This window comes from Somniosus microcephalus, chromosome 18, assembly GCF_052327205.1.
Source record: "Somniosus microcephalus isolate GS21.2 chromosome 18, FLI_Smic_1.0, whole genome shotgun sequence".
Lineage (NCBI taxonomy): Eukaryota > Metazoa > Chordata > Chondrichthyes > Squaliformes > Somniosidae > Somniosus > Somniosus microcephalus.
The window spans coordinates 9,924,919-9,950,553 of record NC_141004.1 but is presented as its reverse complement, the minus strand read 5'-3'; the positions used below and the strand labels follow the sequence as shown (position 1 = coordinate 9,950,553).

At 47.7% G+C, this 25,635-nt stretch overlaps 1 protein-coding gene across 1 annotated transcript in view; it reads left to right on the top strand.

The window, feature by feature from the left end:
* The window catches only part of wnt2bb (wingless-type MMTV integration site family, member 2Bb), a 268,350-nt gene that overhangs the window by 19,390 nt on the left and 223,325 nt on the right, over positions 1-25,635 (top strand). The window contains exon 3 of the mRNA XM_086011030.1: positions 22,807-23,084. Within this exon, the coding sequence (XP_085867156.1) occupies positions 22,807-23,084 (278 nt within the window). The remainder of the gene's footprint in view (positions 1-22,806; positions 23,085-25,635) is intronic.

Genomic DNA, 25,635 nt, shown 5'->3' with positions numbered 1-25,635 from the left:
GGGTGCGCCAGCATAGTCGCGTTGGCTAAGGCGCTTTTGTGTCGGCGAACGCTCGGGCCATGTCATCTGTCCAGTCTACCGGGTTCTTGCCAGTCTTGCCCTTGAGGGCCTCGTACAGGGGCTGCATGAGTAGTGCCGCCTTAGGCATGAAATGGTGGTAAAAGTTTACCATGCCTAGGAATTCCTGCAGGGCCTTTATGTTCTGTGGGCGTGGAAAGGATGTCACTGCCTCTACCTTCGAAGGTAAAGGAACCGCTCCCTCTGAGGTGATGCGATGCCCCAGGAAGTCAATTTGGTGCAGGCCAAACTGACACTTGGCCGGGTTGATAATCAGGCCGTGTTGGCTGAGGCGTCGAAAAAGGGTGCGTAGGTGACAGATATGTTCTTCCTTAGTAGGACTGGCAATTAGAATATCATCCAGGTAGACGAAGAGGAACTTGAGGTCCCGCAGCACGGAGTCCATCAGGCGTTGGAAAGCCTGAGCGGCATTCTTTAACCCAAACGGCATTCGTAAAAACTCGAAGAGGCCGAATGGGGTGAGGACTGCGGTCTTCTGGATGTCTTGTGGACGAACTGGGACCTGGTGGTAGCCCCGGACGAGGTCGACTTTCGAGAACACGGTGTTCCCTGCCAAATGGGCAGAGAAGCCCTGGATGTGGGGGATTGGGTACCAATCAGGAGTGGTGGCGTCGTTTAGGCGTCGATAGTCGCCGCATGGCCGCCATCCGCCGCCAGGCTTCGGGACGATATGGAGGGGTGAAGACCAGGGACTATTTGACCGGCGAATAATCCCTAACTGTTCCATGGTTGCGAACTCCGCCTTTGCGACCGCCAGCTTGCCAGGTTCCAGGCGCCGGGCCCGCGCGTAGACCGGGGGGCCATTGGTGGTGATGTGATGTTCCACACCATGTTTCATGGCTGTGGAGGAGAATGTGGGTCTTGTCAGGTCAGGGAATTCACCGAGCAGGCGAGCAAACTCATCAGGAGTCAGAAACGCACAGGAGACGGTGCGTGATGTAGTGTTACTGCGGTAACATGGAAGAGAATTAAAAGTTGCTGCATTGCTCAGCTGCCGGTTCCTAACGTCAACCAGGAGGCTGTTGGTGCACAGGAACTCCGCGCCGAGGATGGGCTGGGAAACCTTGGCTGTAACAAACTCCCAGTGAAAACGTTGCCCCCCAAAGCACACCTCCACTCGCCGTCTGCCAAAGGTCCGAATTGCTCCGCCATTGGCCGCTTCAAGGGTGGGGCCGTGATTCCCCGTCTGCACATCGAGGGCGGACGTGGGTAAAATGCTGCACTGCGCTCCGGTGTCGCACAGAAAACGACGACAAGAGAGAGTATCAGTGATGAACAGCAACTTTCCTGCGTTGCCGATCGCCATCGCGGCTGCGGGGTGCCCGTTAGACCCGTTCCTCGGTGGTCGCAGTGTCAGTTGTTGTTTGTTGTTTTTTTGGGGGGGAAATTGCAGGGAAGGCGGCATCGCCTCGCCTTCATGCCGAACTGCGCGTGGTAGAAACACAGCCCAGCAGGCTGACGAGCCGGGCCGGCGTCTGCGGGGGATGGGTGCCTCGTGGCGGCACACTACTGCCGAGTTACAGCAAAAATTTTGTCCGCCTCCGCAGCGAGTGTTGCACAGTCTTCAACTTCAGGTCTGGCCAGGGCAGCTTGCACCTGTTCAGGCAGTTGGCTGAGGAAATTCTCGCGGAATAGGAAACATTCCGGTTCTGAGCCCAGGAGTGTGAGCATTTAGCTCATCAACTCTGAAGGCTTGGAGTCCCTGAGCCCGGGCATAGCGAGTAATCGACAGGCGCGCTCCAATTTTGTGAGCCCGAAAACCTGCAGTAACCGCGCTTTGAGGGTTTCATACTTGCGCTCCGTTGGGGGTTTTTCGAGGAGGCTGACGATCCGAGAGGCGGTAGAGCTGTCGAGTGCGGAGACCACATAAAGGTATTTGGTCTGATCCGCATCGATGTTCCTCAGGGCGAACTGGGCCTCGACCTGAATAAACCACGAGGGCGCTTGCTGCTCCCAGAACCGCGGCAACTTAAGCGAAATGGCGTTTGCTTCCATGCTGTGCTTTTCTTCTGTGAAAACGTTCACAAAAACGGGGTCACCAATGTAGGAATTGACGAATTCCTACGACTAACGGAGATCGACACAGGAGAACAATCAAACAGGTCTTTACTCAACGGAGATGCCACGAGGACTGCCTGGGCAGCCCCTGGTTTGCGACATGACGTCATCGCGTTTGCCCGCGTTTTCCCGCGCTCTTAAAGGGGTCACGCCCTGTACATGCAAACTCTATATACAAAACACAGTAATGCCTAACACAATGGTACAGGTTTAGGCTGGTGTTAGAACATCGTTAAAGAGAATTATATACAGTTAGCCAGAGTCATTCAGTGGTTCTGCCACAACGTCGCCTTTGGTTACATAGATACATAGAAGATAGGAGCAGGAGTAGGCCATTCGGCCCTTCGTGCCTGCTCCGCCATTCGATGAGATCATGGCTGATCCTTTAATTCAGTATCCCGTCCCCGCCTTCTCTCCGTAACCCTTAACCCCTTTTGCCCGTAGAAATATATCTAATTCCCTCTTAAATATATTTAATGAGCTGGCGTACACTGCCCTCTGTGGCAATGAGTTCCACAGTTTCACCACTCTCTGAGTGAAGAAATTCCCCCTCATCTCTGTCCTAAATGGTTTAGCCCTTATCCTTAAATTATGTCCTCTAGTTCTGTTCTCACCCGCCAAGGGAAACATTCCTTCTGCATCCAGTCTGTCTAGACCTGTCAGAATTTTATACACTTCTATGAGGTCCCCTCTCAATCTTCTAAACTCCAGTGTGTACATCCCTAAACTACATAGTCTCTCCTCATAGGTCATTCCCGCCATTCCTGGTATCAGCCTGGTGAATCGCCGCTGCACCCCCTCCATGGCAAGAACATCCTTCCTCAGATGAGGCGACCAAAACTGTACACAGTACTCGAGGTGTGGTCTCACCAGTGCCCTGTACAGCTGCAGCAAGGTATCCCTGTTCCTGTATTCTAACCCTTTTGCTATGAAGGCCAGCATACCGTTTGCCTTCTTGACCGCCTGTTGCACCTGCATGCTCGCCTTCAGTGACTGGTGTACAAGAACACCCAGGTCTCTCTGTACTTCCCCCTCTCCCAATCTATTGCCATTTAAATAATAATTTGCCCTCCCGTTCCTGCACCCAAGGTGGATAACTTCGCACTTGTCCACATTATAGTGCATCTGCCATTTATCCGCCCAATCGCCCAGTCTGTCCAAATCGCTCTGGAGCTTCCTGGTCTCTTCCTCTGAGCCCACCCCCCCTCCTAGTTTAGTGTCGTCTGCAAATTTGGAAATGCTGCATCCGACTCCCTGATCCAGGTCATTAATGTAAATTGTGAACAGCTGGGGGCCCAGGACAGATCCCTGTGGTACCCCACTTGTTACTGCCTGCCATTCAGAAAATGAGCCGTTTATTCCAACTCTCTGTTTTCTATCTGACAGCCAGTTCCCTATCCACGCCAAAACTTTCCCCTTTATCCCATGAGCCTCAATTTTCCATGCTAATCTTTTATGTGGGACCTTATCGAAGGCCTTTTGGAAGTCCAGGTACACCACATCTACTGGCTCTCCCCCATCTATTCTACCAGTTACTCCCTCAAAAAATTCCAATAGATTAGTCAAGCACGATTTACCTTTTGTAAATCCATGTTGACTCTGTCCTATCCTGTCCCCATTTGCTAAGTGCTCCGCTATTTCATCCTTAATGATGGACTCCAGCATTTTGCCCACAACTGATGTAAGGCTTACAGGTCTGTAATTACCTGCTTTTTCCCTACCCCCCTTTTTGAATAGTGGGGTAACGTTAGCTACCCTCCAATCCATCGGCACTGTTCCCGAATCTAATGAATTCTGAAAAATCATCCTTAGTGCATCCGCTATCTCTAGGGCCACCTCCTTCAGTACCCTAGGATGCATGTTATCAGGCCCTGGGGATTTGTCCACCTTCAATCCTTTTAGCTTCCTTAACACCATATCCTTAGAGATATTGATTTGCGTCAGTTCCTCCTTTGCCAATGTCCCTATTTTTCCCGATATCCCAGGGAGGTTTTTTGTGTCTTCCTTCGTAAAGACTGACCCAAAGTATGCATTTAGTTGATCTGCCATTTCCTTATTTCCCATTATATATTCCCCCGTATCTGACTGCAATGGACCAACTTTGGTTTTCACCAGTCTTTTCCTTTTGATATATTTATAAAAGCTTTTGGAGTTAGTTTTTATATTTTCCGCCAGCTTGTTTTCGTAAGCTATTTTGCCCCTCTTGATCATGCCCTTTGCCCTCCTTTGCTCTATCTTAAACTGTTCCCAATCTTCCGCTCTGGCGCTTTTTTTGGCTATTTTATACGCCCTATCTTTGGATTTTATGCTGTCTCTAATTTCCCCTGTTATCCACGGTTGAGTCACCTTTTTAGATTTCCTTTTATGCCAGATTGGTATAAACAATTTTTGCAATTTTGTCATTCTATCTTTAAATGTTTGCCATTGTTTATCTACCTCCAGTCCTCCCAGGAACGTTGTCCAATCAGACCTACTCAGTTCCCGTCTCATGGCATCATAATTCCCCTTGTTTAAATTCAGGACCTTAGTCTCTGAGTCAATTTCTTCGCTCTCCATTTCGAGTGAGAAATCGATCATGTTATGATCGCTCTGACCCAAGGGTCCCCGTACAACAAGATTACTGATTAGTCCCTTCTCATTGCACAGTACCCAGTCCAATATAGCCTGTTCCCGAGTTGGTTCCTCGACATATTGATCCAGATAACCATCCCTTAAACACTCAAGGAATTCCTCCTCCTCATTATTTTTACTGATTAGGCTAGTCCAATCTATATGTAAGTTAAAGTCACCTATGATGACAGCTGTGCTCTTATTGCACGCTTCTCTAATTTCCCTCGTGATGCCCTCCCTAACCTCTATTTTACTATTTGGAGGCCTATATACCACTCCTATTAATGTTTTTCGCCCCTCGCTATTTCTTAGCTCCACCCATATAGATTCTGTATTAACTGAGTTAATATCCTTCTTTTCAATTGCATTTATCCCCTCTTTTACTAGCAATGCTACCCCTCCTCCCTTTCTTTTTTGTCGATCCTTCCTAAATACTGAATACCCCTGTATGTTAAGCTCCCAGCCCTGCTCACCCTGCAACCATGTTTCCGTAATCCCAATTAGATCATAATTATTAACCTCTATTTCCACAGCTAATTCATCTACCTTGTTCCTGATGCTTCTCGCATTAAGGTATAAAACCCTCAGGCTTTTTTTATGCTCACATTTTTTATGAATTAGTTTGGCCCTTTGTTTTTTGTTCCTCACCCTTTTACCATTTATTTCTGTCTGCCTTTCACTTTCCTCTATTTCACTACATAGGTTTCTAGCCCCCTGCCATACTAGTTTAAATGCTCCCGAACTGCTTTATCAAAAATTACCCCGAGAACATCAGTTCCATCTCTGCACAGGTGTAGACCGTCCCTTTTGTATAGGTCAATCACCTTAAATCTGTGTCCTCTGGTTCTCGACTCTTCCTCCAATGGGAACAGTTTATCTCTATCTACTCTGTCTAGACCCCTCATGATTTTGAACAATATTATAAAAATATTTCAGATGGGGGGGAAAGAGGCTAATTGAGCGACGGTCAAGAATCATCCAATCGGATGATAAAGAGCCTGTTCACTTTCCAATTGGTGTAAGAAGGGAGGAGGTCATGTGATGAAACCTCCCGAAATATGTCCAATCAGACTTGGCAACCCTAATAGTAACAGAGATTAATTCATTTCCGAAGGGAAGTAACGTCAATTTCATGGGAATTTCAAAGTATTATTCTTTGGATGTTTCAAATAATTTGTGATTTTAGTCAGAGTCTGGATGGGTCATGGTACTTCAGAGCTTAGCAGTGAACAAGGGATCTTTGATATATTTTATACCTCAGTGCAGTAATGAAGGAGTGCTACACCGTCAGAGGTGCCGTCTTTTGGATGAGATATTAAACCAAGGTCTGCCTGTTCAGGTGGACATAAATGATCCCACGGCACTATTCAAAGAAGAGCAGGGGAGTTCTCCCAGTGTCTGGGCCAGCAATTATCCATGAATCAATACCACCAAAAAGAGATTAATTGGTCATTTATCTCATTGCTGTTTGTGGGATCTTGCTGAGCGTATATTGGTTGCCATGTTTGCCTACATTACAACAACTTGCATTTATATAGTGCCCTTAAAGTAGATAAATGTCCCAAGGTGCTTCACAGTGGCGGAATCAGGCAAAAAAAGTGGACATCTTGCTAAAGAATGAGACATGAGGACTGGTGATGCAGATCTTGGCCAAAGAGGTAGCTATTAAGGAGGATCTTAAAGAAGGAGAGAGAAGTGGAGAAATGAAGAGGTTTAGAGAGGGATTGTTAGAAAGAGCAGGTCCTAGGCGCCTGAAGGCACGACCACCAATGATGGAGCAGGAGGAAGCTCTACAAGAGGCTAGAGTTGGAGGAAGGGCGACTCCTGGGGGCGGTGGTGGGGGGTGGGATTGTAGGGCTGAAGGAGGTTACAGAGATAACTGTAGCGATTCAAGAATAAGGCCCACATCACCTACTGAAGGGCAACAAGATGAGCTCGGGGAGGGCATGGCAGAAATAGAAGAGAAACCAGGCCAACATCTCATTGAAACATTTATGATTCTGAGGGGGATTGACAGGGTAGATGCTGAGAGGTTGTTTCCCCCTGGCTGGAGTGTCTCGAACTAGGGGGCATAGTCTCAGGATAAGGGGTCGGCCATTTAAGACTGAGATGAGGAGGAGTTTCTTCACTCAGAGGGTTGTGAATCTTTGGCATTCTCTACCCCAGAGGGCTGTGGAGGCTCAGTCATTGAGTATATTCAAGGCTGAGATTGATAGATTTTTGGACTCTAGGGAAATCAAGGGATATGGGGATGGGGCGGGAAAATGGAGTTGAGGTCGAAGATCAGCCATGATCTTATTGAATGGCGGAGCAGGCTCGAGGGGTTGTATGGCCGACTCCTGCTCCTATTTCTTATGTTCTTATGTTCTTAAAGATGTGGGATCAGTGACTACACTTAAAAAGTAATTCATTGGTTGTGAAGCACAATGGGATGTCCTGAGGAGGTGAAAGGCGCTATATAAATGTAAATACTTCCTTTCTGTCTTTCTTTCATTCTTTCTTTCTCTTTCTTTCTTCCTATTAAATATTAGATTCTCTTCCAGCTAGTTCTCCCCTTTCTCAAGGTGTGTTTCTACTATAGCTAAAGGGCTGAGTCCAGTGGCGACGCCGTAGGTTGTAACTGCCCGTGCATTGTTTATACCGTGCCCTGCTGCAGATCTCCTGCAATTAAAGGCAAATCACAATCACACAGATCCTTGGCTAGTATTGCTGGCTGTGCATTTTAAGTGTGGCAGCACTGAGCCAACAGCCTGCAGAATGTCAACGGGCCTGATGAGCTGTTGGGCGCTGAGTCTTGGCCAGCCCACCACTTCCTGGAAATTACTCCTGAAAAGGCAGCGTCGTGAATTAAAGGGACGCCACACAAAATATATCCAGTGTTTTAGGAATGAAATGAAGAGAGATCTTTATTCCGGATCTGGGAAGTGGGGTAATCTCCTGTAGTATTTATTCAGGGTTTCTCACACAGCCCGGTAGAATAACGGGAGGATAGTTTCAGGAGATTCCTCTTTACCCAGAGAGTGATTAGAATGTGGAATGTGCTATCACAGGGAGTGGCTGGGGCAACATCGCGGAATCTGTCCTACCACACGAAGCAGATGGAGCCTGGGTATAGCATCTCATCTGAAGGACGCCCCCTCTAACAATGCCTGAAAGATTGAACAGGCACTGGGGCTCTTTTCTCTGGAAAAGAGAAGGCTGAGGGATGACCCAATAGAAGTCTTTAAGATTATGAAAGGGTTTGAAAGGGTAGACGTAGAGAAGGTGTTTCCACTTGTGGGGGAAAACAAGACTAGGGACCATAAATATATGATAGTCACTAATAAATCCAATAAGGAATTCAGGAGAAACTTCTTTACCCAGAGAGTGGTGAGAATGTGGAACTCGCTACCACGAGGAATAGTTACGAATAGTATAGATGCATTTAAGGGGAAGTTGGATAAACACATTGAAGGAGAAAGGAATAGAAGGAGATGCTGATGGGGTGAGATGAAGAGGGGTGGGAGGAGGCTCGTGTGGAGCATAAACACCGATACGGGCCAGTTGGGCCGAATGGCCCGTTTCTGTGCTGTAAATTCTATGTAATTCTATGTTATCCTGCAGTATCTATTCAGGATCTCTCAGGGCCTAGTGAGTGGGGTAAATATCCTGCAGTATTTTATCTATCAGACACCCACAATCAGAGATTAAATGACCGATGTATTTAAATTAAAAGAAACACAATCCATGAGAGATAGGAATCTCATGTTGCGTAAATAGAGCTCCTTACACAGGAGCAAACATCTGCGTGACACCAGCAACCCCGAGCAGAGGATTCAATCTGCTGTGGCCCTGCCTGTACCACGAATCCCTGAAGATTCTTCACACTGATATGACAGGTTTTCAGTCAATTCATGGCAGCTTGCTTAAGCTGTTGGCCGTAGTTCAGTTGGCAGCACCCTCGCCTCTGAGTCAGAAGGTTGTGGGTTCAGGTCCCACTCCAGAGACTCGAGCACAAAAATCCAGGCTGACACTCCCAGTGCAGTGCTGAGGGAGTGCAGCACTGTCGGTGGTGCCGTCTTTCAGATAAGATGTCAAACTGAGGCCCCGTCTGCCCTCTCAGGTGGATGTAAAAGATCCCACGGCACTATTTGAAGAAGAGCAGGGGAGTTATTCCTGGGGCCAATATTTATCCCTCAATCAACATCACTAAAACAGATTACCTGGTCATTCCACATTGCTGTTTGTGGAAGCTTGCTGTGTGCAAATTGGCTGCCGCGTTTACTACATTACAACAGTGACTGCACTTTAAAAGAACTTGATTGGTTGTAAAGTGCTTTGGGATGTCCTGAGGTTGCGAAAGGCGCTGAAGAAATGCAAGTTTTTCTTTAATAACCACACTTTAGCAGCATCGTATTGTTTCTAAGTAGAACGTACACACACACACACACAAAATAGTTGCCGTTAGTTCGGGGCATGGACATATCCAGTGAAAAAACACCATAAAGAGTCCATCAATGTTGTTTTGATCAACATTTGCGGTTGCATCGCTGCGTAAACAGATCCCAGCAGGGAGAGAGAGAGCGCGCGTTTTACGAGGGTTCAGGCAGCGGGCTGCTCTCCTAAAGTAGCTGGTTGGAGCATGTCTTTGAGCTGAGACGTGTAAACAGTAATAAGAGATGTAAATATTTCCACAGGCGAACTGGTGAAAAGTCAAACACAAATAATTCAGGGAGTAACTGGTTGGATCGATCTGCACAGCCCCAGTCAGTTACCGTGAAGGTTAAGGCTTTACTGCTGCCCGTGGGCTACCGCAGATCCCCGCTGCCCCCGTCCTCTTTCTACCTCTTTATAGGGCTGTCATGCTCTTTACCCCAAGAGTGAGCCACTACTAAAACATGACATAATGAAGGTTTGGGGCTGCAGTGTGTACCATCTACAAGATGCACTGCAGCAACTCGCCAAGGCTTCTTCGGCAGCACCTCCCAAACCCGCGACCTCTACCACCTAGAAGGACAAGGGCAGCGGGTGCATGGGAACACCACCACCTCCAAGTTCCCCTCCAAGTCACACACCATCCTGACTTGGAAATATATCGCCGTTCCTTCATCGTCGCTGGGTCAAAATCCTGGAACTCCCTCCCGAACAACACTGTGGGAGCACCTTCACCACACGGACTGCAGCGGTTCAAGAAGGCGGCTCACCACCACCTTCTCAAGGGCAATTAGGGATGGGCAATAAATGCTGGCCTTGCCAGCGACGCCCACATCCCGTGAATGCATAAAAAAACACCTAGGCTGAGATCCCAGTGCAGGTCTCAGGGAGCACTACATTGTAGGAAGAGCAGGGGGCTCACCCAATGTTCCTCGCTCAACCAACACCACCAAAACCAGGTCCCTGTCACTGTCGCCAGCGGCAACCTGAATTTGTACAGCGCCGGTAATGTAGTGAAACATCTAAAGGTGCTTGGCAAGGAAATGGACGCTGAAGAGATTAGGCAGGTTGGCCGGAAGCCTTGATCAGAGGGATGGGTTTTGAGAAGATTTCTGAAGGTGGAGACATTGAAGAGCAGAGAGGTCTGGGTGGGGAGTTACATAGAGCAGGACCAAGGTGGCTGAAGGTTCTGACACAGGTGGTGGGGAACATTGAAGGGAGGAAGGAACAGGACTTCAGAGTCAGAGGACGGAGTGTTGAAGGGAGGTTATAGGCTGGAGGAACTTGTTTTGGAGGAGAAAGGGATGGTGCCTGAGGTAAGGGAACCATTGACAATGTCTTCCTTTGTACTTTGGACTGGACACTTCTGACGGATCTGACACGGACTCTCTAGCATAAGATAGAGAGAAACTTATTTCTGGTGGAGGAACCCAGAACATAGAATCATAGAATGGTTACAGCACATTCAGCCCGTCGAGCCCGTGCCGGCTCTCTGCGAGAGCACCTCAGCTAGTCCCACTCTCCCGCCCTTTCCCCGTAGCCCTGCAAAATGTTTTTCTTTCAGGTACTTATCCAATTCCCTTTTGAAAGCCACGATTGAATCTGCCTCCACCACCCTCTCAGGCAGTGAACTCCAGATCCTAACCACTCGCTGCATAAAAGAGTTTTTCCTCCTGTCGCCTTTGGTTCTTCTACCAATCACCTTAAATCTGTGTCCTCTGGTTCTCGACCCTTCCGCCAATGGGAACAGTTTCCCTCTATTGACTCTGTCTAGGCCTAGCCAAGGTGGCATCATCTTAAAATTACAGCCAGGTCGTTCAGGAGTGAAATTAGGAAGCACTTTTTCACACAATGGTTGGTGGAAATCTGGAACTTGCTCCTCTGAAAGGCAGTGGGTCAATTGGAGTGCTCAAGACTGAGATCGATAGATTTTTATTAGGAAAGGGTATCAAGGGATATGGAGCAAAAGCAGGTCAAGTTTTAAAATTCTCATCCTTGTTTTCAAATCCCTCCATGGCCTCGCCCCTCCCTATCTCTATAACTTCCTCCAGCCCCACAACCCTCCGAGATCTCTGTGCTCCTCCAATTCTGGCCTCTTGCGCATCCCCGATTTTAATCGCTCCACCATTTGCGGCCGTGCCTTCAGCTGCCAAGGCCTTTAGTTCTGGAATTCCCTCCCCAAACCTCTCCGCCTCTCTGCCTCCTCCTTTAAGAAGCTCCTTAAAACCGACCTCTTTTCTGCCCTAATATCTCCTTATGTGGCTCGGTGTTAAATTTTGTTTGATAATCGCTCCTGTGAAGCGCCTTGGGACGTTTTACTACATTAAAGGTGCTATATAAATGCAAGTTGTTGTTGTTATTGTAAATGGAGGTGCGGATCAGCCGTGATCTAATTGAATGGTGGGTCAGGCCGGAGGGGCTGAATGGCCTCCACCTCTTCCTATGTTCCTATGACCACACGTCGTATTTTGCGTCTTTCTCCTCACGTGTTGAACCAAGGCCACCCTCTACTGGCTGTTAAAGATCCCAGGGCACTAATCGAAGAAGAGTAGGGAATCCACCTGATGTCCTGGCCAACACTCCTCCCTCAAAACCAGCAAAAATAAACCAATGTACTGCTCAATAATGCAAGTACTATTTGTACAACCTTACTAACTGCAGAATGGTTGCATTGCCTGCAAAACTATTGCTGCATTTCACACTAATTCATTATATATGAAGCACTTTGAGATATTTCTGAGAGAAGTGAGCAGATTACATCAATATAATCTTTTCTACATTCTTCAGACAACATCAAACATTGTTGATTCAATATGAGAAATATTCCTTCAGTGTAGTGTGACAGTGCTAGAAAACGGCGACACTCCTGTCTAATGCAACAATGCTACATAACATTGTCTGTTAAAAAAAAGAAATGTAGTCACTGTTGTAATGTGGGAAATGCAGCAGTCAATTTGCACACAGCAAGCTCCCACAAACAACAATGTGATAATGACCAGATAATCTGTTTTAGTGAAATAACAACAGAAGACGCTGGAAAAACTCAGCATCCGTGGAGCGAGAAACCGAGTCAACGTTTCAGGTCGAAACCCTTCGTCAGAACTGAGAAAAAAGCGGGAAATGAAACGGATGAAAAAGCAAGTTTGGGGGCTGGGAAATGGGGGAGGGGATGAAAGAACAAACAGGAAGGTCTGAGAGGTGAAGAGACATTAAGAGATATTCAAGGCGAGACGAGATGGCTCTAGATGAAGTGTGAAATGCGCTGGCAGAATGAGAGACAGCTGCCATGTGGGAGAGAAAAAAAGGAAAAGTCACAAACCAAAGGTGTGGATAAAAAATGTAATAGGGGCCGAGGTTATGATCTGAAATTGTTGAACTCGATATTGAGTCCAGAAGGCTGTAAAGTGCCTAATCGGAAGATGAGGTGCTGTTCCTCGAGCTTACGCTGAGCTTCTGTGGAACAATGCAAGAGGCCGAGGACGGAGAGGTCTGAGTGGGAATGGGGCGGTGAATTAAAGTGACAGGCGACCGGAAGCTCGGGGTCCCCCTTACGGACTGAACGGAGGTGTTCCGCAAAGCGGTCACCCAATCTGCGTTTGGTCTCCCCAATGTAGAGCAGACCACAGCGTGAGCAGCGAATACAGTATACTAGGTTGCAAGAAGTACAAGTAAATCGCTGTTTCACCTGGAAGGGGTGTTTGGGGCCCTGGACAGTGGGAAGGGGGGAGGTATAAGGGCAGGTGTTGCACCTCCTGTGCTTGCACGGGAAGGTGCCGGGCGAAGGGGAAGGGGTGCTGGAGGCGATGGAGGAATGGACTAGGGTGTCCCGGTTACAAAAGAGACATAGACAGACTTAAGCGAGTGGGCAAAACTATGGCAGATGCAGTTCAATGAGGGGAAATATGAGGATCCAAGAAAGATCAATTGGAGTATTTGCTAACTGGTGAGAAATTAGGAACTGGCCGGAAGCTCCTGTCAGGGTCAAATAGGATGACAAGGTTGTGACTAGTCTGGTTCAGCCTCAGGCAGTGGTCAGGGAGAAGGATGGTATCGTTGGCTCGGTCAGACCCCATCTGGAGCACTGCGTTGAGTTCTGGGCCCCCCACCTCAGGAAGGATATACTGGCCTTGGAGGGGGAGCAGCGCAGATTCAGCGGAATGATACCGAGGCTAAAAGGGTTATATCATGAGGACAGGTTGTATAAACTTGGCTTGTACTCCCTTCATGACAGAAGATCTGATCGAGGTGTTTAAAATGTTAAAAGGATTTGATAGAGTAGATACAGAGAAACTATTTCCTCTGGTGGCGGAGTCCAGAACAAGAGGACAGTGTCATGAATCTTACCATTCATGTAGAAATGACTCATGAGATAACACTGGCCGGCCAGCTGGTGGCGCCGTCCAAGGAAAGTATAAATACTCGGGCATGGGCCCAGCTTGCTCAGGATGTTTCTGTAACCAGGAACTAGTGATGTAACTAGAAACTCATGGTTGTGAAACAGTTGATTAAAGCCTTGTTTTATACTCAAACCAAGGGCTCAGTAGTTTTCTTACATCAGACGGCACCTTAAAATTAGAGCTGAGCTGTTTAGGAGTGAAATCAGGAAGCACTTTTTCACACAAAAGGTGGTGGAAATCTGGAACTCTCTCCCCCCCAAAAGGCTGTGGATGCTGGGGGTCAATGGAAAATGTTCAAGGCTGTGATCACCAGATATTTGTTAGGTGAGGGTATCGAGGGATATGAAGCAAAGGCGGGTAAAAAGCTGAACCAGACCGTTCGCATCCTATTTGACCCTGAGATGAGCTGCTGACCACATGTCCGCTCCACCACCATAACCGCCTGCTTCCACCTCCGCAACACCGCCCGTCTCGGACCTTGCTTCAGTTCATCCACTACTTAAACCCTCATCCGCGCTTTTGTTACCTCCAGATCTGATTGAATGGCCGACTCCTCTTTCTATATTCCTACAATCTGACGCCAAAGCAGATACACATTTGAGTTTGGGATTCTTTAATGACCTGACTTGCACGTCCCTCAGTGTGAGCCACAAGGAGTGATGGATGCCTGCTTCAATCCCCAGTCTGTCCCTGGGTTAGCTGATCTCAGGCCGCCAGGCAGTCGGAGAGCTGCAACTGGCTCAACAGCCCTGGGCTAGACAAGGAATAATCAGCAATAACAACAGAAAATGCTGGAAAAACTCAGCAGGCCAGGCAACATCCGTGGAAAGAAATTAGAGTTACATTGAGGTCCGAGTGGGAATGGGGCGGTGAATTAAAATGACAGGCGACCGGAAGCTCGGGGTCACCCTTACGGACTGAACGGAGGTGTTCCACAAAGCGGTCACCCAATCTGCGTTTGGTCTCCCCAATGTAGAGGAGACCGCATCATGAGCAGCGAATCGGGCCTCACCGTCCTTGGCCTCTTGCATTGTTCCATGGAAGCTCAACGTAAACTCGAGGAACAGCACCTCATCTTCCGATTAGGCACTTTGCAGCCTTCCGGACTCAATATCGAGTTCAACAATTTCAGATCATAACCTCGGCCCCTATTACATTTTTACTTATATATTTTTTTCCACCCCTTTGTTTTGGATCTTCCCTTTCCCCCCCCCCCCCCACTTTCCTTTTTTTTACTCTCTCCCACACGGCAACTGTCTCTCATCCTGCCAGTACACTTCACACCTAATCTTGCCGTCTTTTGTCTCCACTGTCCTATTACCATCTCGTCTGGTTTTGAATACCTCTTAATGTCTCTTTTACTTCTTTTACTTCTTTTGTTCTATCGCAGTCCTGCCTTCGATCTATTTTATTTCCTTTCCAGTTTGAAAAAGGGTTAGACCCGAAACGTCACTCTAATTTCTCTCCACGGATGTTGCCTGGCCTGCTGAGTTTTTCCAGCATTTTCTGTTGTTATTTCGGATTTCCAGCATCTGCAGTATTTTGCTATCGTACTAAGGAATAATCAGCTGTAGTTCCTGCTCCTGATCACTCGCTAGAATCATCAGAATGGTTGGATGAAACATATCCACGGTCCGTCTAGTTCACCTTCTACCATCCCACAATCCAACAATAATGGGGTTGTTGACCAATCACAGCGATCAATCTCGATCAATGAGTCTACAACAGACCCAGACACGAGGCGAGGAAAACCCCCAGTGGTGGAGAGCTTTGGGAACCAGAGGTCCAGAGTCACCTGTTCCTCCCGAGCACGTCACACGTCACTTCTCAAATTATTCACAAACTGGATCCCAAAATGAATCAACACTAACTGTTTCCATCCTCTCCCTAGCAAGCCTGTTCTGTAGATTGACCGCTCGCTCGCTGAAATATTGTTTCCGCCGATTAGTTTTGAATTTACCCCCAGTGACTAGCCAGTGACCTCAGAAGGAAAGCACGTGTGATGAATGTTGGGTGAGGACAGGCTCAGGCCTGGCAATGATGGCTCCCACAGTCAAATAGCCTGCCGTTAGTCACTGTCTTCACTCACACGGCTGATTGGGTGAGGTACCAACAGGGGTCCGGCAACATTCTGCAAAATGCTGGGCACCACACTTTAGGAAGGACGTGAAGGCTTTGGAGAGGGTGCAGAGGAGATTTACTAGAATGGTTCCAGGGGATGAGGGACTTCAGTTACATGGATAGACTGGAGAAGCTGGGGTTGTTCTTAGAGCAGAGAAGGCTGAGAGGAGAATTGATAGAGGTGTTTAAAATCATGACGGGTTTAGACAGAGTATATAAAGAGAAACTGTTTCCAATGGCTGATGGGTCGATAACCAGAGGGCACAGATTGAAAGTGATTGGCAAAAGAACCAGAGGCGGCATGAGGAAAAACATTTTTACGCAACGAGTGGTTAGGATTTGGAATGCGCTGCCTGATAGGGCGGTGGGTACAGATTCAATAGTAGCCTTCAAAAGGGAATTGGATAAATACTTGAAGGAGAAAGAATTTGCAGGGCTATGGGGAAAGAGCGGGGGAGTGGGACTAACTGGATTGCTCTTCGAAAGAGCCGGCGCAGACTCGATGGGCCGAATGGCCTCCCTCTGTGCTGTACTATTCTATGATTCTATGAAAGGAAAGTCTGCAAATGCTGTAAATCTGAATTGAAAAACAGAAAATGCTGGAAATAATGCAGCAGGTCAGTCAGCATTTGAAAGAGGAAAGTCGGGTTATTGGTTCCAGGTAAGACTTTTACATCAGGAACGCAGGATAGCCCCTCGGCTGGGCTGATGGAAAGAGAAAGGGCAGGGGGGAAGACAGGGCAATTTTGCAGAATGACTCGTGGCTCTCTAGCCAAAATGTGAATCGGCAACTATAGGACAGGATAGAAGCAAATGGAAGGAAGCTGGAGGGCAGAAACAGGCGCGGGTGAGGCAGGAACACCCGGAGAGTGGAGCTGGGTGAAATGACAGTGTTCACACAGAGCAGGGACAAGGCGGAATGTGATGTGAAATCAGGACGTGACATAGTGTGTCTCTCGGTGAATGAGGGACTCCCGCAGATTTACTGCTGTTTACGCTGCTGTGCTAGCAGTTAGATGCCTTCAATAAATTATGGGCGAGCAACACGACACCCTTCACGAGAAAATAAATCGTAAAAGCCTGTATGTGGGAGAAGTGGAATGGAAATAAATTTCTCTGATGCTCCAGTGCTTGTGTCGGATAAAAAAATAAATTCTGTTAAATCTTCTTGTTTGCTTGCGGTTCCAATGTTAAACACTAAAGGCCGTCTCGTCGATTCTAAGTTGAAAGGTATTTATACCTTGCTTAACAATGCAAACCCGGCAGACATGAGCTATACTGCTGGCTGCCCAGGGATTATGGCACCCTGTGTGTTCGAGGCTCTGTTCACCAGCTTCTGAACAGTAGTAAATTTTCTGTGGCTTTAGAGCATAGATGAGATCATCAGCTCTTTAACAAAACGTTGCAGGCCCAGTTTAAATCTGTCTAAAGGATGGCAGCCCTGCCTCTGGTCTCGCTCCTCTTCCTTTACTTCGCTTCAAATTAACCTGTTCCCTCCTACCCACTCCCCAAACTGCACAACACGGCTGTGGTTATTATGATGGTAAAACTGCTTCACGTCGATCAAAACTATGTAGTCTGAACTGAACTATCAAAGTGAAGATTTCCTTGATCCAGGACAAAGCAATCTGCTTGACTGGCAGCCCATCCGTTAGTATAAACATCCACTCCCTCCGCCAGCGGTGCACGGTGTGTACTATCTATTGGATGCACTGAGGCAACTCGCCAAGGCTTCTTCAACAGCGCCTCCCAAACCCCGTGACTTAGAAAGACAAGGGCAGCAGGCGCATGGGGACACCGCCACCTCCAAGTTCCCCTCCAAGTCACACACACACAATCCCGACTTGGACATATATCAGCCGTTCCTTCATCGTCGCTGGGTCAAAATCCTGGAAATCCCTCCCTAACAACACTGTGGGAGGAGCTTAGGAGCAGGAGGAGGCCTTTCAGCCTCTTGAGCCTGCTGCGCCATTCAATTAGATCATGCCTGATCTGCATCTCCTGCCTATGTGTCATAACCCTTGATACCCTTACCTAACAAAAATCTATCGATCTCAGCCTTGAAAGTTCCAATTGTCCCCCAGCATCCACAGCATTCTGGAGGAGAGAGTTCCAGATTTCCACTACCCTTCATGTGAAGAAGTGCTTCCTGATTTCACCCCTGAATGGCATTAAAGCATAGAATCAGGCAGACAGGCTCATAACTGCGATGTTCACTTTATTGTGTAAAATGGCCGACTGCCGGTTTCCCGGGTAATTCCCACAATGCAATGCACTTACATTACCGTATTGACTGGTGTTAAACTCGCACATTACATTACCGTATTGACTGGTGTCAAACTCGCAATCAATAGACGACATCCCCCTTTTCCTTGGAAACAAACTTGCAGTTTACAAACAGTTGCTTACAATAACACTGCATAACTTACTTGGTTTATAAACTTTTTACAAACTTGTGTCTTACCACACAACTAAATAATTCCCAGGTTTAAACATTTAACATCACCCATGCAGTTCTCGCACAGTTTATGTTGTGACATAATCAGACAGTCTTTGGGGTTTTCTTTTAACCCTTTGAGGTCTGGCTGTATTGGGTATGTCTGACATGTTGGTGTCAGTGGGTATTGCCTGTGTCACAGTGGTATGTGTGTCAGGGTCTACTATACTGTCCTCAGTCCCTTGTGTTTCCTCTTGCTCATGGAGTGTCTCCTTTGGTCCATTGGTTCTGTATTTCTTCACAAACGTAGTGTTTCTCGAGTAGAGTGCTCTGTCTGGAGATTCTACTACTACTTGACTCCCTGTTTTACTCTAAACTTTGTGGGGTGTGGCATTAAAAGGAGTGGTGAACTTGTCCACTTTGTCCTGTCGTACCAGCACCGTGTCGCCAACTTCCACCTCTGAGTATTGTGTTCTCCGCTGTTCTTCTGCGTACAGTTTGGACTTGCCTTTTTGTTCTGCGACCCGGTCACGTACTTCCATGTCTGCACGCGACTCTGTGATGTCTGGCAGCTATCCTCTCATTTTCCGTTTAAAGAGCAGCTCTGCCGGGCTCTTTCCTGTTGTGGCATATTTTCTAAGTTCACGTTTCCAATCTAGTCCTCCTGACTGAGCAATTCTGATTCTCTTCATCAACGATGCATTCTGGCGCTCGATTTCTCCGTTAGCCTGAGCCCATTTTGCTGTCGTTTTCAGGTGTTTGATCCCGTTGTTTTCACAGTATTCTTTGAATAATTCAGGTCTGAATTGGGGACCATTATCAGATTTGCAGGTGATTGGCAAACCATGACGGCTGAAGATTGACTCTAAACTATCAATAACCTTCTCTGTTGTTGTGGAGGTCATGATGTTGTATTCATAGTAGCGACTATAATAATCAACTACCACAAGAATGGAGTGGTTGGATGGCAAGGGTCCCAGTAAGTCTATAGCTACATCCTGCCAGGGGCCCTCTGGTAATGGTGTTGGTCTCAACGGTTCAGGTGGGTCGGGTCTGGCTACTATCTGACAGCCGTGGCACGCTTTACAGTGTTTTTCAGCTGCCTTGTCCATGCCAGGCCACCAAACCTTGGTTCTGAGATGTTGCTTTGTTCCAACTATTCCCAAGTGTCCTTCATGTGCTAACACCAGGGCTCGTGCGTGTAACACTGTGGGTAGCACGATGCGTGTTCCCCGAAGAACTAGGTACCACACTATGCACAGCTCGTTTGCAATTGCTGCATAAGCTTTACAGTTCTCAAAATGTCCGTTTGTGATTGCCTTCCATACCTCAATCAGCTCTGGGTCGGTAGCAGAGGCTTCCTCCACCTCTCTAGTAGTGCTTTTGGTGTCGCACTCACAGCTACAAATCTCACGTATTCACCTGAGCCATGAGAATGTCTCTCCTGTTTTGCTGTCTCCCCCAGCAATCGTGACAGTGGGTCTGCAATGTTTTGCTTGCCTGGAATGTGTATCACCTAAAAATCGTACGGCTGTAATCTAAGTACCCATCTCTCTATACGGGCACAGGGTTTAGAGTGTGGGCCGTATATCACTTGTAATGGCTTATGGTCAGTTACCAAGTTAAATTTTCGGCCATACACATATGGATGCAACCTCTCACAAGCCCATACAAGAGCTAAAGCCTCTCTCTCTGTTTGAGAGTATTTCCTCTCACAGTCTGTTAAACTACGACTTACATAGCATATTGGCACCTCTTGTCCCTGTTGGTCCTGAACTAGTACTGTGCCTAAACCTACAGGACTGGCATCTGCTATCACCTTGGTTGGTGCATCCTTATCAAAATATGCTAAAGTGCCGGCTCTGGCCAACTCTTCCTTGAGTGCACTGAATGACTGTCTCTGTTGTGATCCAAATTTAAATGGTGTGTCTTTTCTCATCAGGCGTCGCAGTGGCTCTGATAGCATTGCAAACTGCAGGATGAATCTGCTACTGTACCCAACGAATCCCAAGAAACTCCTCACCTCTGTAGCATTCTCTGGTTCCCGAGCTTCTGCCACCGCTCGCACTCTCTCTGCTGTTGGTCCGATGCCCTTTTCAGACAACAGGATTCCCATGAAAATCAATCGGTCCATGTTGAATTGGCACTTCTCTGAATTTAGTGTCAGTTCACTTTCCATTAGTCTGGTCATGACAGCGTGCAGGCGTCTGTCGTGCATTTCTTGGTCGTGTGCATGCACGATAATGTCGTCTGAGATGTTTTCAACACCCTCTATTCCAGCTAAGGCATTAGCTATCTCGTGCTGATATTGCTCACTAGCTGAAGATACACCGACTATCAGCCTCTTGTACCTGTATACTCCGTTATGTACTGCAAACGTTGTGATTTCTCGTGACTCGGGTCAGTTCTAGCTGGTGATAACCCCATTTCAGGTCTAGCTTACTAAACACCGTCGAGCCGTTCATACCTTGGAGTATCTCATCAACGGTGGGGATTGGATATCGTTCCCTCACTATTGCCTGGTTTGCTCGCCTCATGTCTAGGCATAACCTTACATCCTTATCCGCTTTTGGTACAATAACCACAGGATTTACCCATGGGGTGGGACCAGTTACAGGTTCGATAATGTCCATGTCCCTCAATTGTTTTATTTTGGCCTCTACTGCCCCCCTTAAGTTGAATGGTATACGCCTGAGTGGCTGGGCCACAGGCTTCACTTGTGGGTCGATATACAAACTGATCTGTTTTGTGTTCAGCCTTCCTACTCCCTGGAACACCTTTGGATACCGCTGTTCTAGTAGCTGTCTTACATCTACCACAGCTGAGACATCTGCGCCTATTTTTAAAACTCCCAGTTTCATGGCTGTCTCCCTTCCTAGCAATGGCTCTCCATGGCCTTTAACCACAATGAACTCCGCCTGCTCAGTTCTCTTACCTATTGTAATCCCACATGTGAATACACCTTTAACTGACAGTGGTCGGCTAGAAGCATAAGAGAATAACTTTCTCTCTGTCTTAGGGACATGTGACTGACACTTAATGTGTTTTGACTTTAAGCCTTCCCATGTATTCTCATCTATCACATTACTAGTTGCACCCGAATCAATTAACATTCTCAGGTTTACTCCCCCCACACAAAAGGTAAGTCTCTCTGTCACGTTATTTCCAGTAACAGCAAATGCAAAGTCATTTTGTTCCTCTACATTGTTCACACTGTGTTTCTTTGTACCCTTTGTGCGGCATACTTTGGAGAAATGATCCTTTCCCTTGCACTTATGACACGTTTGTCCGCGTGCTGGGCATTTCGGACCTCTGCCCATGTGGTCTGTGTGTCCACATCTGTAACATTTCCTTTCGTTCCTATCGCCATTTCCCTTTGGTTTCTCTGTCGAGCTTTTCGCATAATACCCTCTTTTCTGTGTAACACGACGAATAGTATCTGTCTCCGCCTTCTCTGTACATGACATGGCTGACATCTGCTCCTCGACGTTTTCACATTGTGAGGCCAATTGTAACGTGCAGGCGAGCGTTAGACCTTGCCCTTCCTCTAGCAATTTCCTCCGCACATAGGCTGACGTGCACCTACTCAGGATAGCGTCTCTTATTTGATTATCCGCATTCCCCCCAAAAGCACAGTCTTTAGCAGCCTGCCGCAAGCGAGTAGCAAATTGTTGCACAGTCTCACCTGCCTTCTGGGACAACTTATGAAAAGTCTGTCTAGCAAATGCTGCGTTGACCTGGGGCATGAAGTAGTGATTCAAAGCACTAACCGTCGCCGTGTAGTCTGCTGGTTCTCCTGTGTCCGGTAGAGTCGAAAAGATATCCTGGACATCTGGTCCTGCTAGGTGTAGAATTAGAGCTCTTCTCCTCTGCTTTGTGGCAGCTGTAGAGGTATCGTCGATAATGAGTCCTTTGCCGTCGGCATAAAGCTCAACAGACGTTAACCACCTCGTCCATCTTGGACCCAACGTGGCTGGCTCGGCGAAGCATGCAAAATTTTGAATGCTGGTCATCTCCATCCTAGCTAACTAAAACTTGGGCAACTACCTATTTAAAATGATTCCGTTCGTTATCCTCGTCGCCAATGTTGTATAAACGCATTAAAGCATAGAATCAGGCAGACAGGCTCATAACTGCGATGTTTACTTTATTGTGTAAAATGGCTGACTGCCGTTTTCCCGGGTAATTCCCACAATGCAATGCACATTACATTACCGTATTGACTGGTGTTAAACTCGCACATTACATTACCGTATTGACTGGTGTTAAACTTGCACATTACATTACCGTATTGACTGGTGTCAAACTCGCAATCAATACACGACAGGCCTGGCTCTAATTTTTACGATTATGTCCCCTTGTTCTTCATTTCCCTCAACAGAGGAAATAGCTTCTCTGTATCTACCCTATCAAATCCTTTTACAGTAACATTTTAAGCACCTCGATCAGATCACCACACGGACTGCAGCGGTTCATGAGGAAGACTCACCACCACCTTCTCAAGGGCAACCAAAGATGGGCGATAAATGCTGGCCTTGCCAGCGACGCCCACACCTGTGAATGAATAAAAAAAAGAAACTAGGACTAACCGTTCCTTGCTCCTGTTCTTCAGGGGTAAAGCGCAGCTCTTTGTTACAGCGCGATTGCCCCGTTTCTAACCGTTCCTCCCTCTATTTCCTCCTGTCCCCTCAGGTAGCCGAGAGGCTGCTTTCGTCTATGCGATCTCCTCCGCTGGGGTTGTGTACGCCATCACGCGGGCCTGCAGCCAGGGGGACCTGAACACCTGCAACTGTGACCCACGCAAGAGGGGCAAAGCCCGGGACCTGAGAGGGGAGTTCGACTGGGGAGGCTGCAGCGACAACATCAACTACGGCATCAAGTTCTCGAAAGCCTTTGTGGACGCCAAGGAGAAGAAGGAGAAGGATGCCAGGGCACTGATGAACCTCCACAACAACCGATGTGGCAGGACGGTGAGTAGATGAGTGATAGACCCTTGCACCGAAGCCTCGCACGACAATCAAATCCTGTTTTGGGACAAGTTCTCATTAAGACCAAGCTGCAAATATCCTCGATTTTTGCACATAAGTCCACAGACAAAATAGAACTGGCGCCCATCCAGCCAGTCCAGTCATAGGCCTAGAAATTCAGTTAGGGGCGCCCAGCTCGCCTGGGCGCCGGAATTACCGCTGCGCGCGGAGCCACTTGCGCCAGCGGGATATTCAGTTTCAGCGCCCCAAGTGGAAGCCGGCCGCTAAACAAGGGTTTCGGCACCCCACTTGGGGCGCTGAAACTGAATATCGGCGTGCAAAGTGCCGCAGCGCCACCCGCTGTGGCACGGCAGCCTACGGTACTGCAGGCCTTCCTCTCACTCTTAAGGGGGAGGTGCCTGCAACAGCGCGATCCCCGCTCGCGAGTGCCGGCAAATGAGCCCGGCACCAAGGAGAAGTGCCGGGCTCTCTGGAAACAGCCGGCAATGCCACGGGGGAGGGGTGTAGGAGGCCGGGGAAGGAGGTGCGGGCAGGCGGCCGCCGAAAAAGCGGCCGGCCGCACCTCCACCTTAACTCGCCCCACTACCGGCACAAGTAGGCCCCGTGTACCGGTCGCTGTTTGCGGCCGGCGCGGAGGAGGCGGCAGCAACCAAATATGGCCAGCGGGGCGATAGCGGGGCGCTGCGCACACCGATGACGTCATCGGTGGCGGCGCAGCGCTACTGGCTAACGTCCCGCTAAATATCGCGGTAGGTTTGCACAGTGGCGCAAAAGCCCTCTTTGGGCGCAAACTGGTGGCGCAGGCCACTGAATTTCTAGGCCATAAAGTCAGATAGGGGAAAAATTCGGTATCGCCCCATTTGGGGCACCATTATCGGCCGTGCGCAAAGTTAAGCGCCTGGCGCTAATTATCGCCTCCGACGGCAAACTTGGCTTTTATCGCCCCTGGAGGTGATTGGAGCGCTAAATCAGGCGCTTCACACCTGTCTTAAGGCACAAAGGCCGAGGAACGAGGTGCTACCTCAGAGCGCTGGCGAAGCAAATCAAAATAAACCTGCAAAGTGCTGCTCAGTACCCAAAACTCCTTCACACAGCGTTGAATCTCTCCAGAAGTCTCTCTCTCTCTCTGACTGCGTGGTGCAAAAATGTCACGACAAAAAAAGTCAGGAAGCGGTCGCCTTTAAATAGCGCTCCCCCAGTCCCTTTCTGACAGCAAAACGCTCCCCTCAACCTGTCGATGCTAGTGGCAGGCGGTAAGGCAGGGGGCGCCACTCAATATCCAGTCCAGGGCACTAACGGGGCGTTGCTCACTCGACTGTCATCACAATCTGCCGGCGCAGGAGATCGTGGCGGTAGTGTTTAGCGCCGCCGCAAAATGTCTAGTTAATTTTGCGAGCGGCGCAAACATCGCCGTGCCCGGGCGCTAGTTGCTTTGCGCCCCATTAGCGCCCTCTTAAGGCGCTAATGGGAGGCGCAAACAACTGAATTTTTCCCCCATAGAGTCATACAGCACAGAAAGAGGCCCTTTGGCCCATCGTGTCCGCACCGGCCATTGAACCCTGTCTATTCTAATCCCATTTTCCAGCACTTGGTCCGTAGCCTTGTATGCTATGGCGTTTCAAGTGCTCATCTAAATGCTAATGTAGGAAACGGGGCAATGTTTGAGTGAGGCTTACGGAGATTTCGAAGACGTAAACCATACAGCGAAAGTCTGTTTTCTTCTTTAAATGATAACTCTCTGTTCCATTTATTTCTGTGTCTTGTTAGTTATTGATTGAAAAGCAATTCTTGAAGTAATGAGATTAATAACTGATGGAAAACAACTAATTATTAAGTAAATGCATTCATTATTGAGGAAAAGTAATTAACTATCGATGTAAAGGTATTAGTTATTGAGAGGAATTTATCAGTTATTGATATCAAGGCCTGAATTATTGATGTAAAGACATTAGTTGCTGATGTAAAGGCAGTAATTATTGAGGTGAAGGTATTAATTAGCCATCTTTCGGATGAGACGTTAAACCGAGGCCCCGTGGATGTAAAAGATCCCGTGGCACTATTTTGAAGAAGAGCAGGGGCAGTTATCCCTGGTGTTCTGGCCAATATTTATCCGTCAATCAATAGCACTAGAAAACAAATTACCTGGCCATTATCCTGTTTGTGGAGCTTGCTGTGCGCAAATTAGCTACCGCGTTTCCTACATTACAACAGTGACTACACTTCAAAAAGTACTTCATTGGCTGTAAAGCGCTTTGGGACATCCTGAGGTCGTGAAAGGCGCTATAGAAATGCAAGTCTTTCTTTTTTAAGGTAAGACATTAAATATTGATGTAAAGGTATTAGTTATTGATGATTATTAGTTATTGATATAATATCATTAGTAATTGATTTAAAGGTGTTAGTTATTGATAGAAAAGCAATTATTGAAATAATGACATTAATAGTTGATGGAAACAATTAATTATTAAGTAAATGTATTAATTATTGAGGAAAAGATATTAACTATCGAAATAAAGGGATTAATTATTGAGAC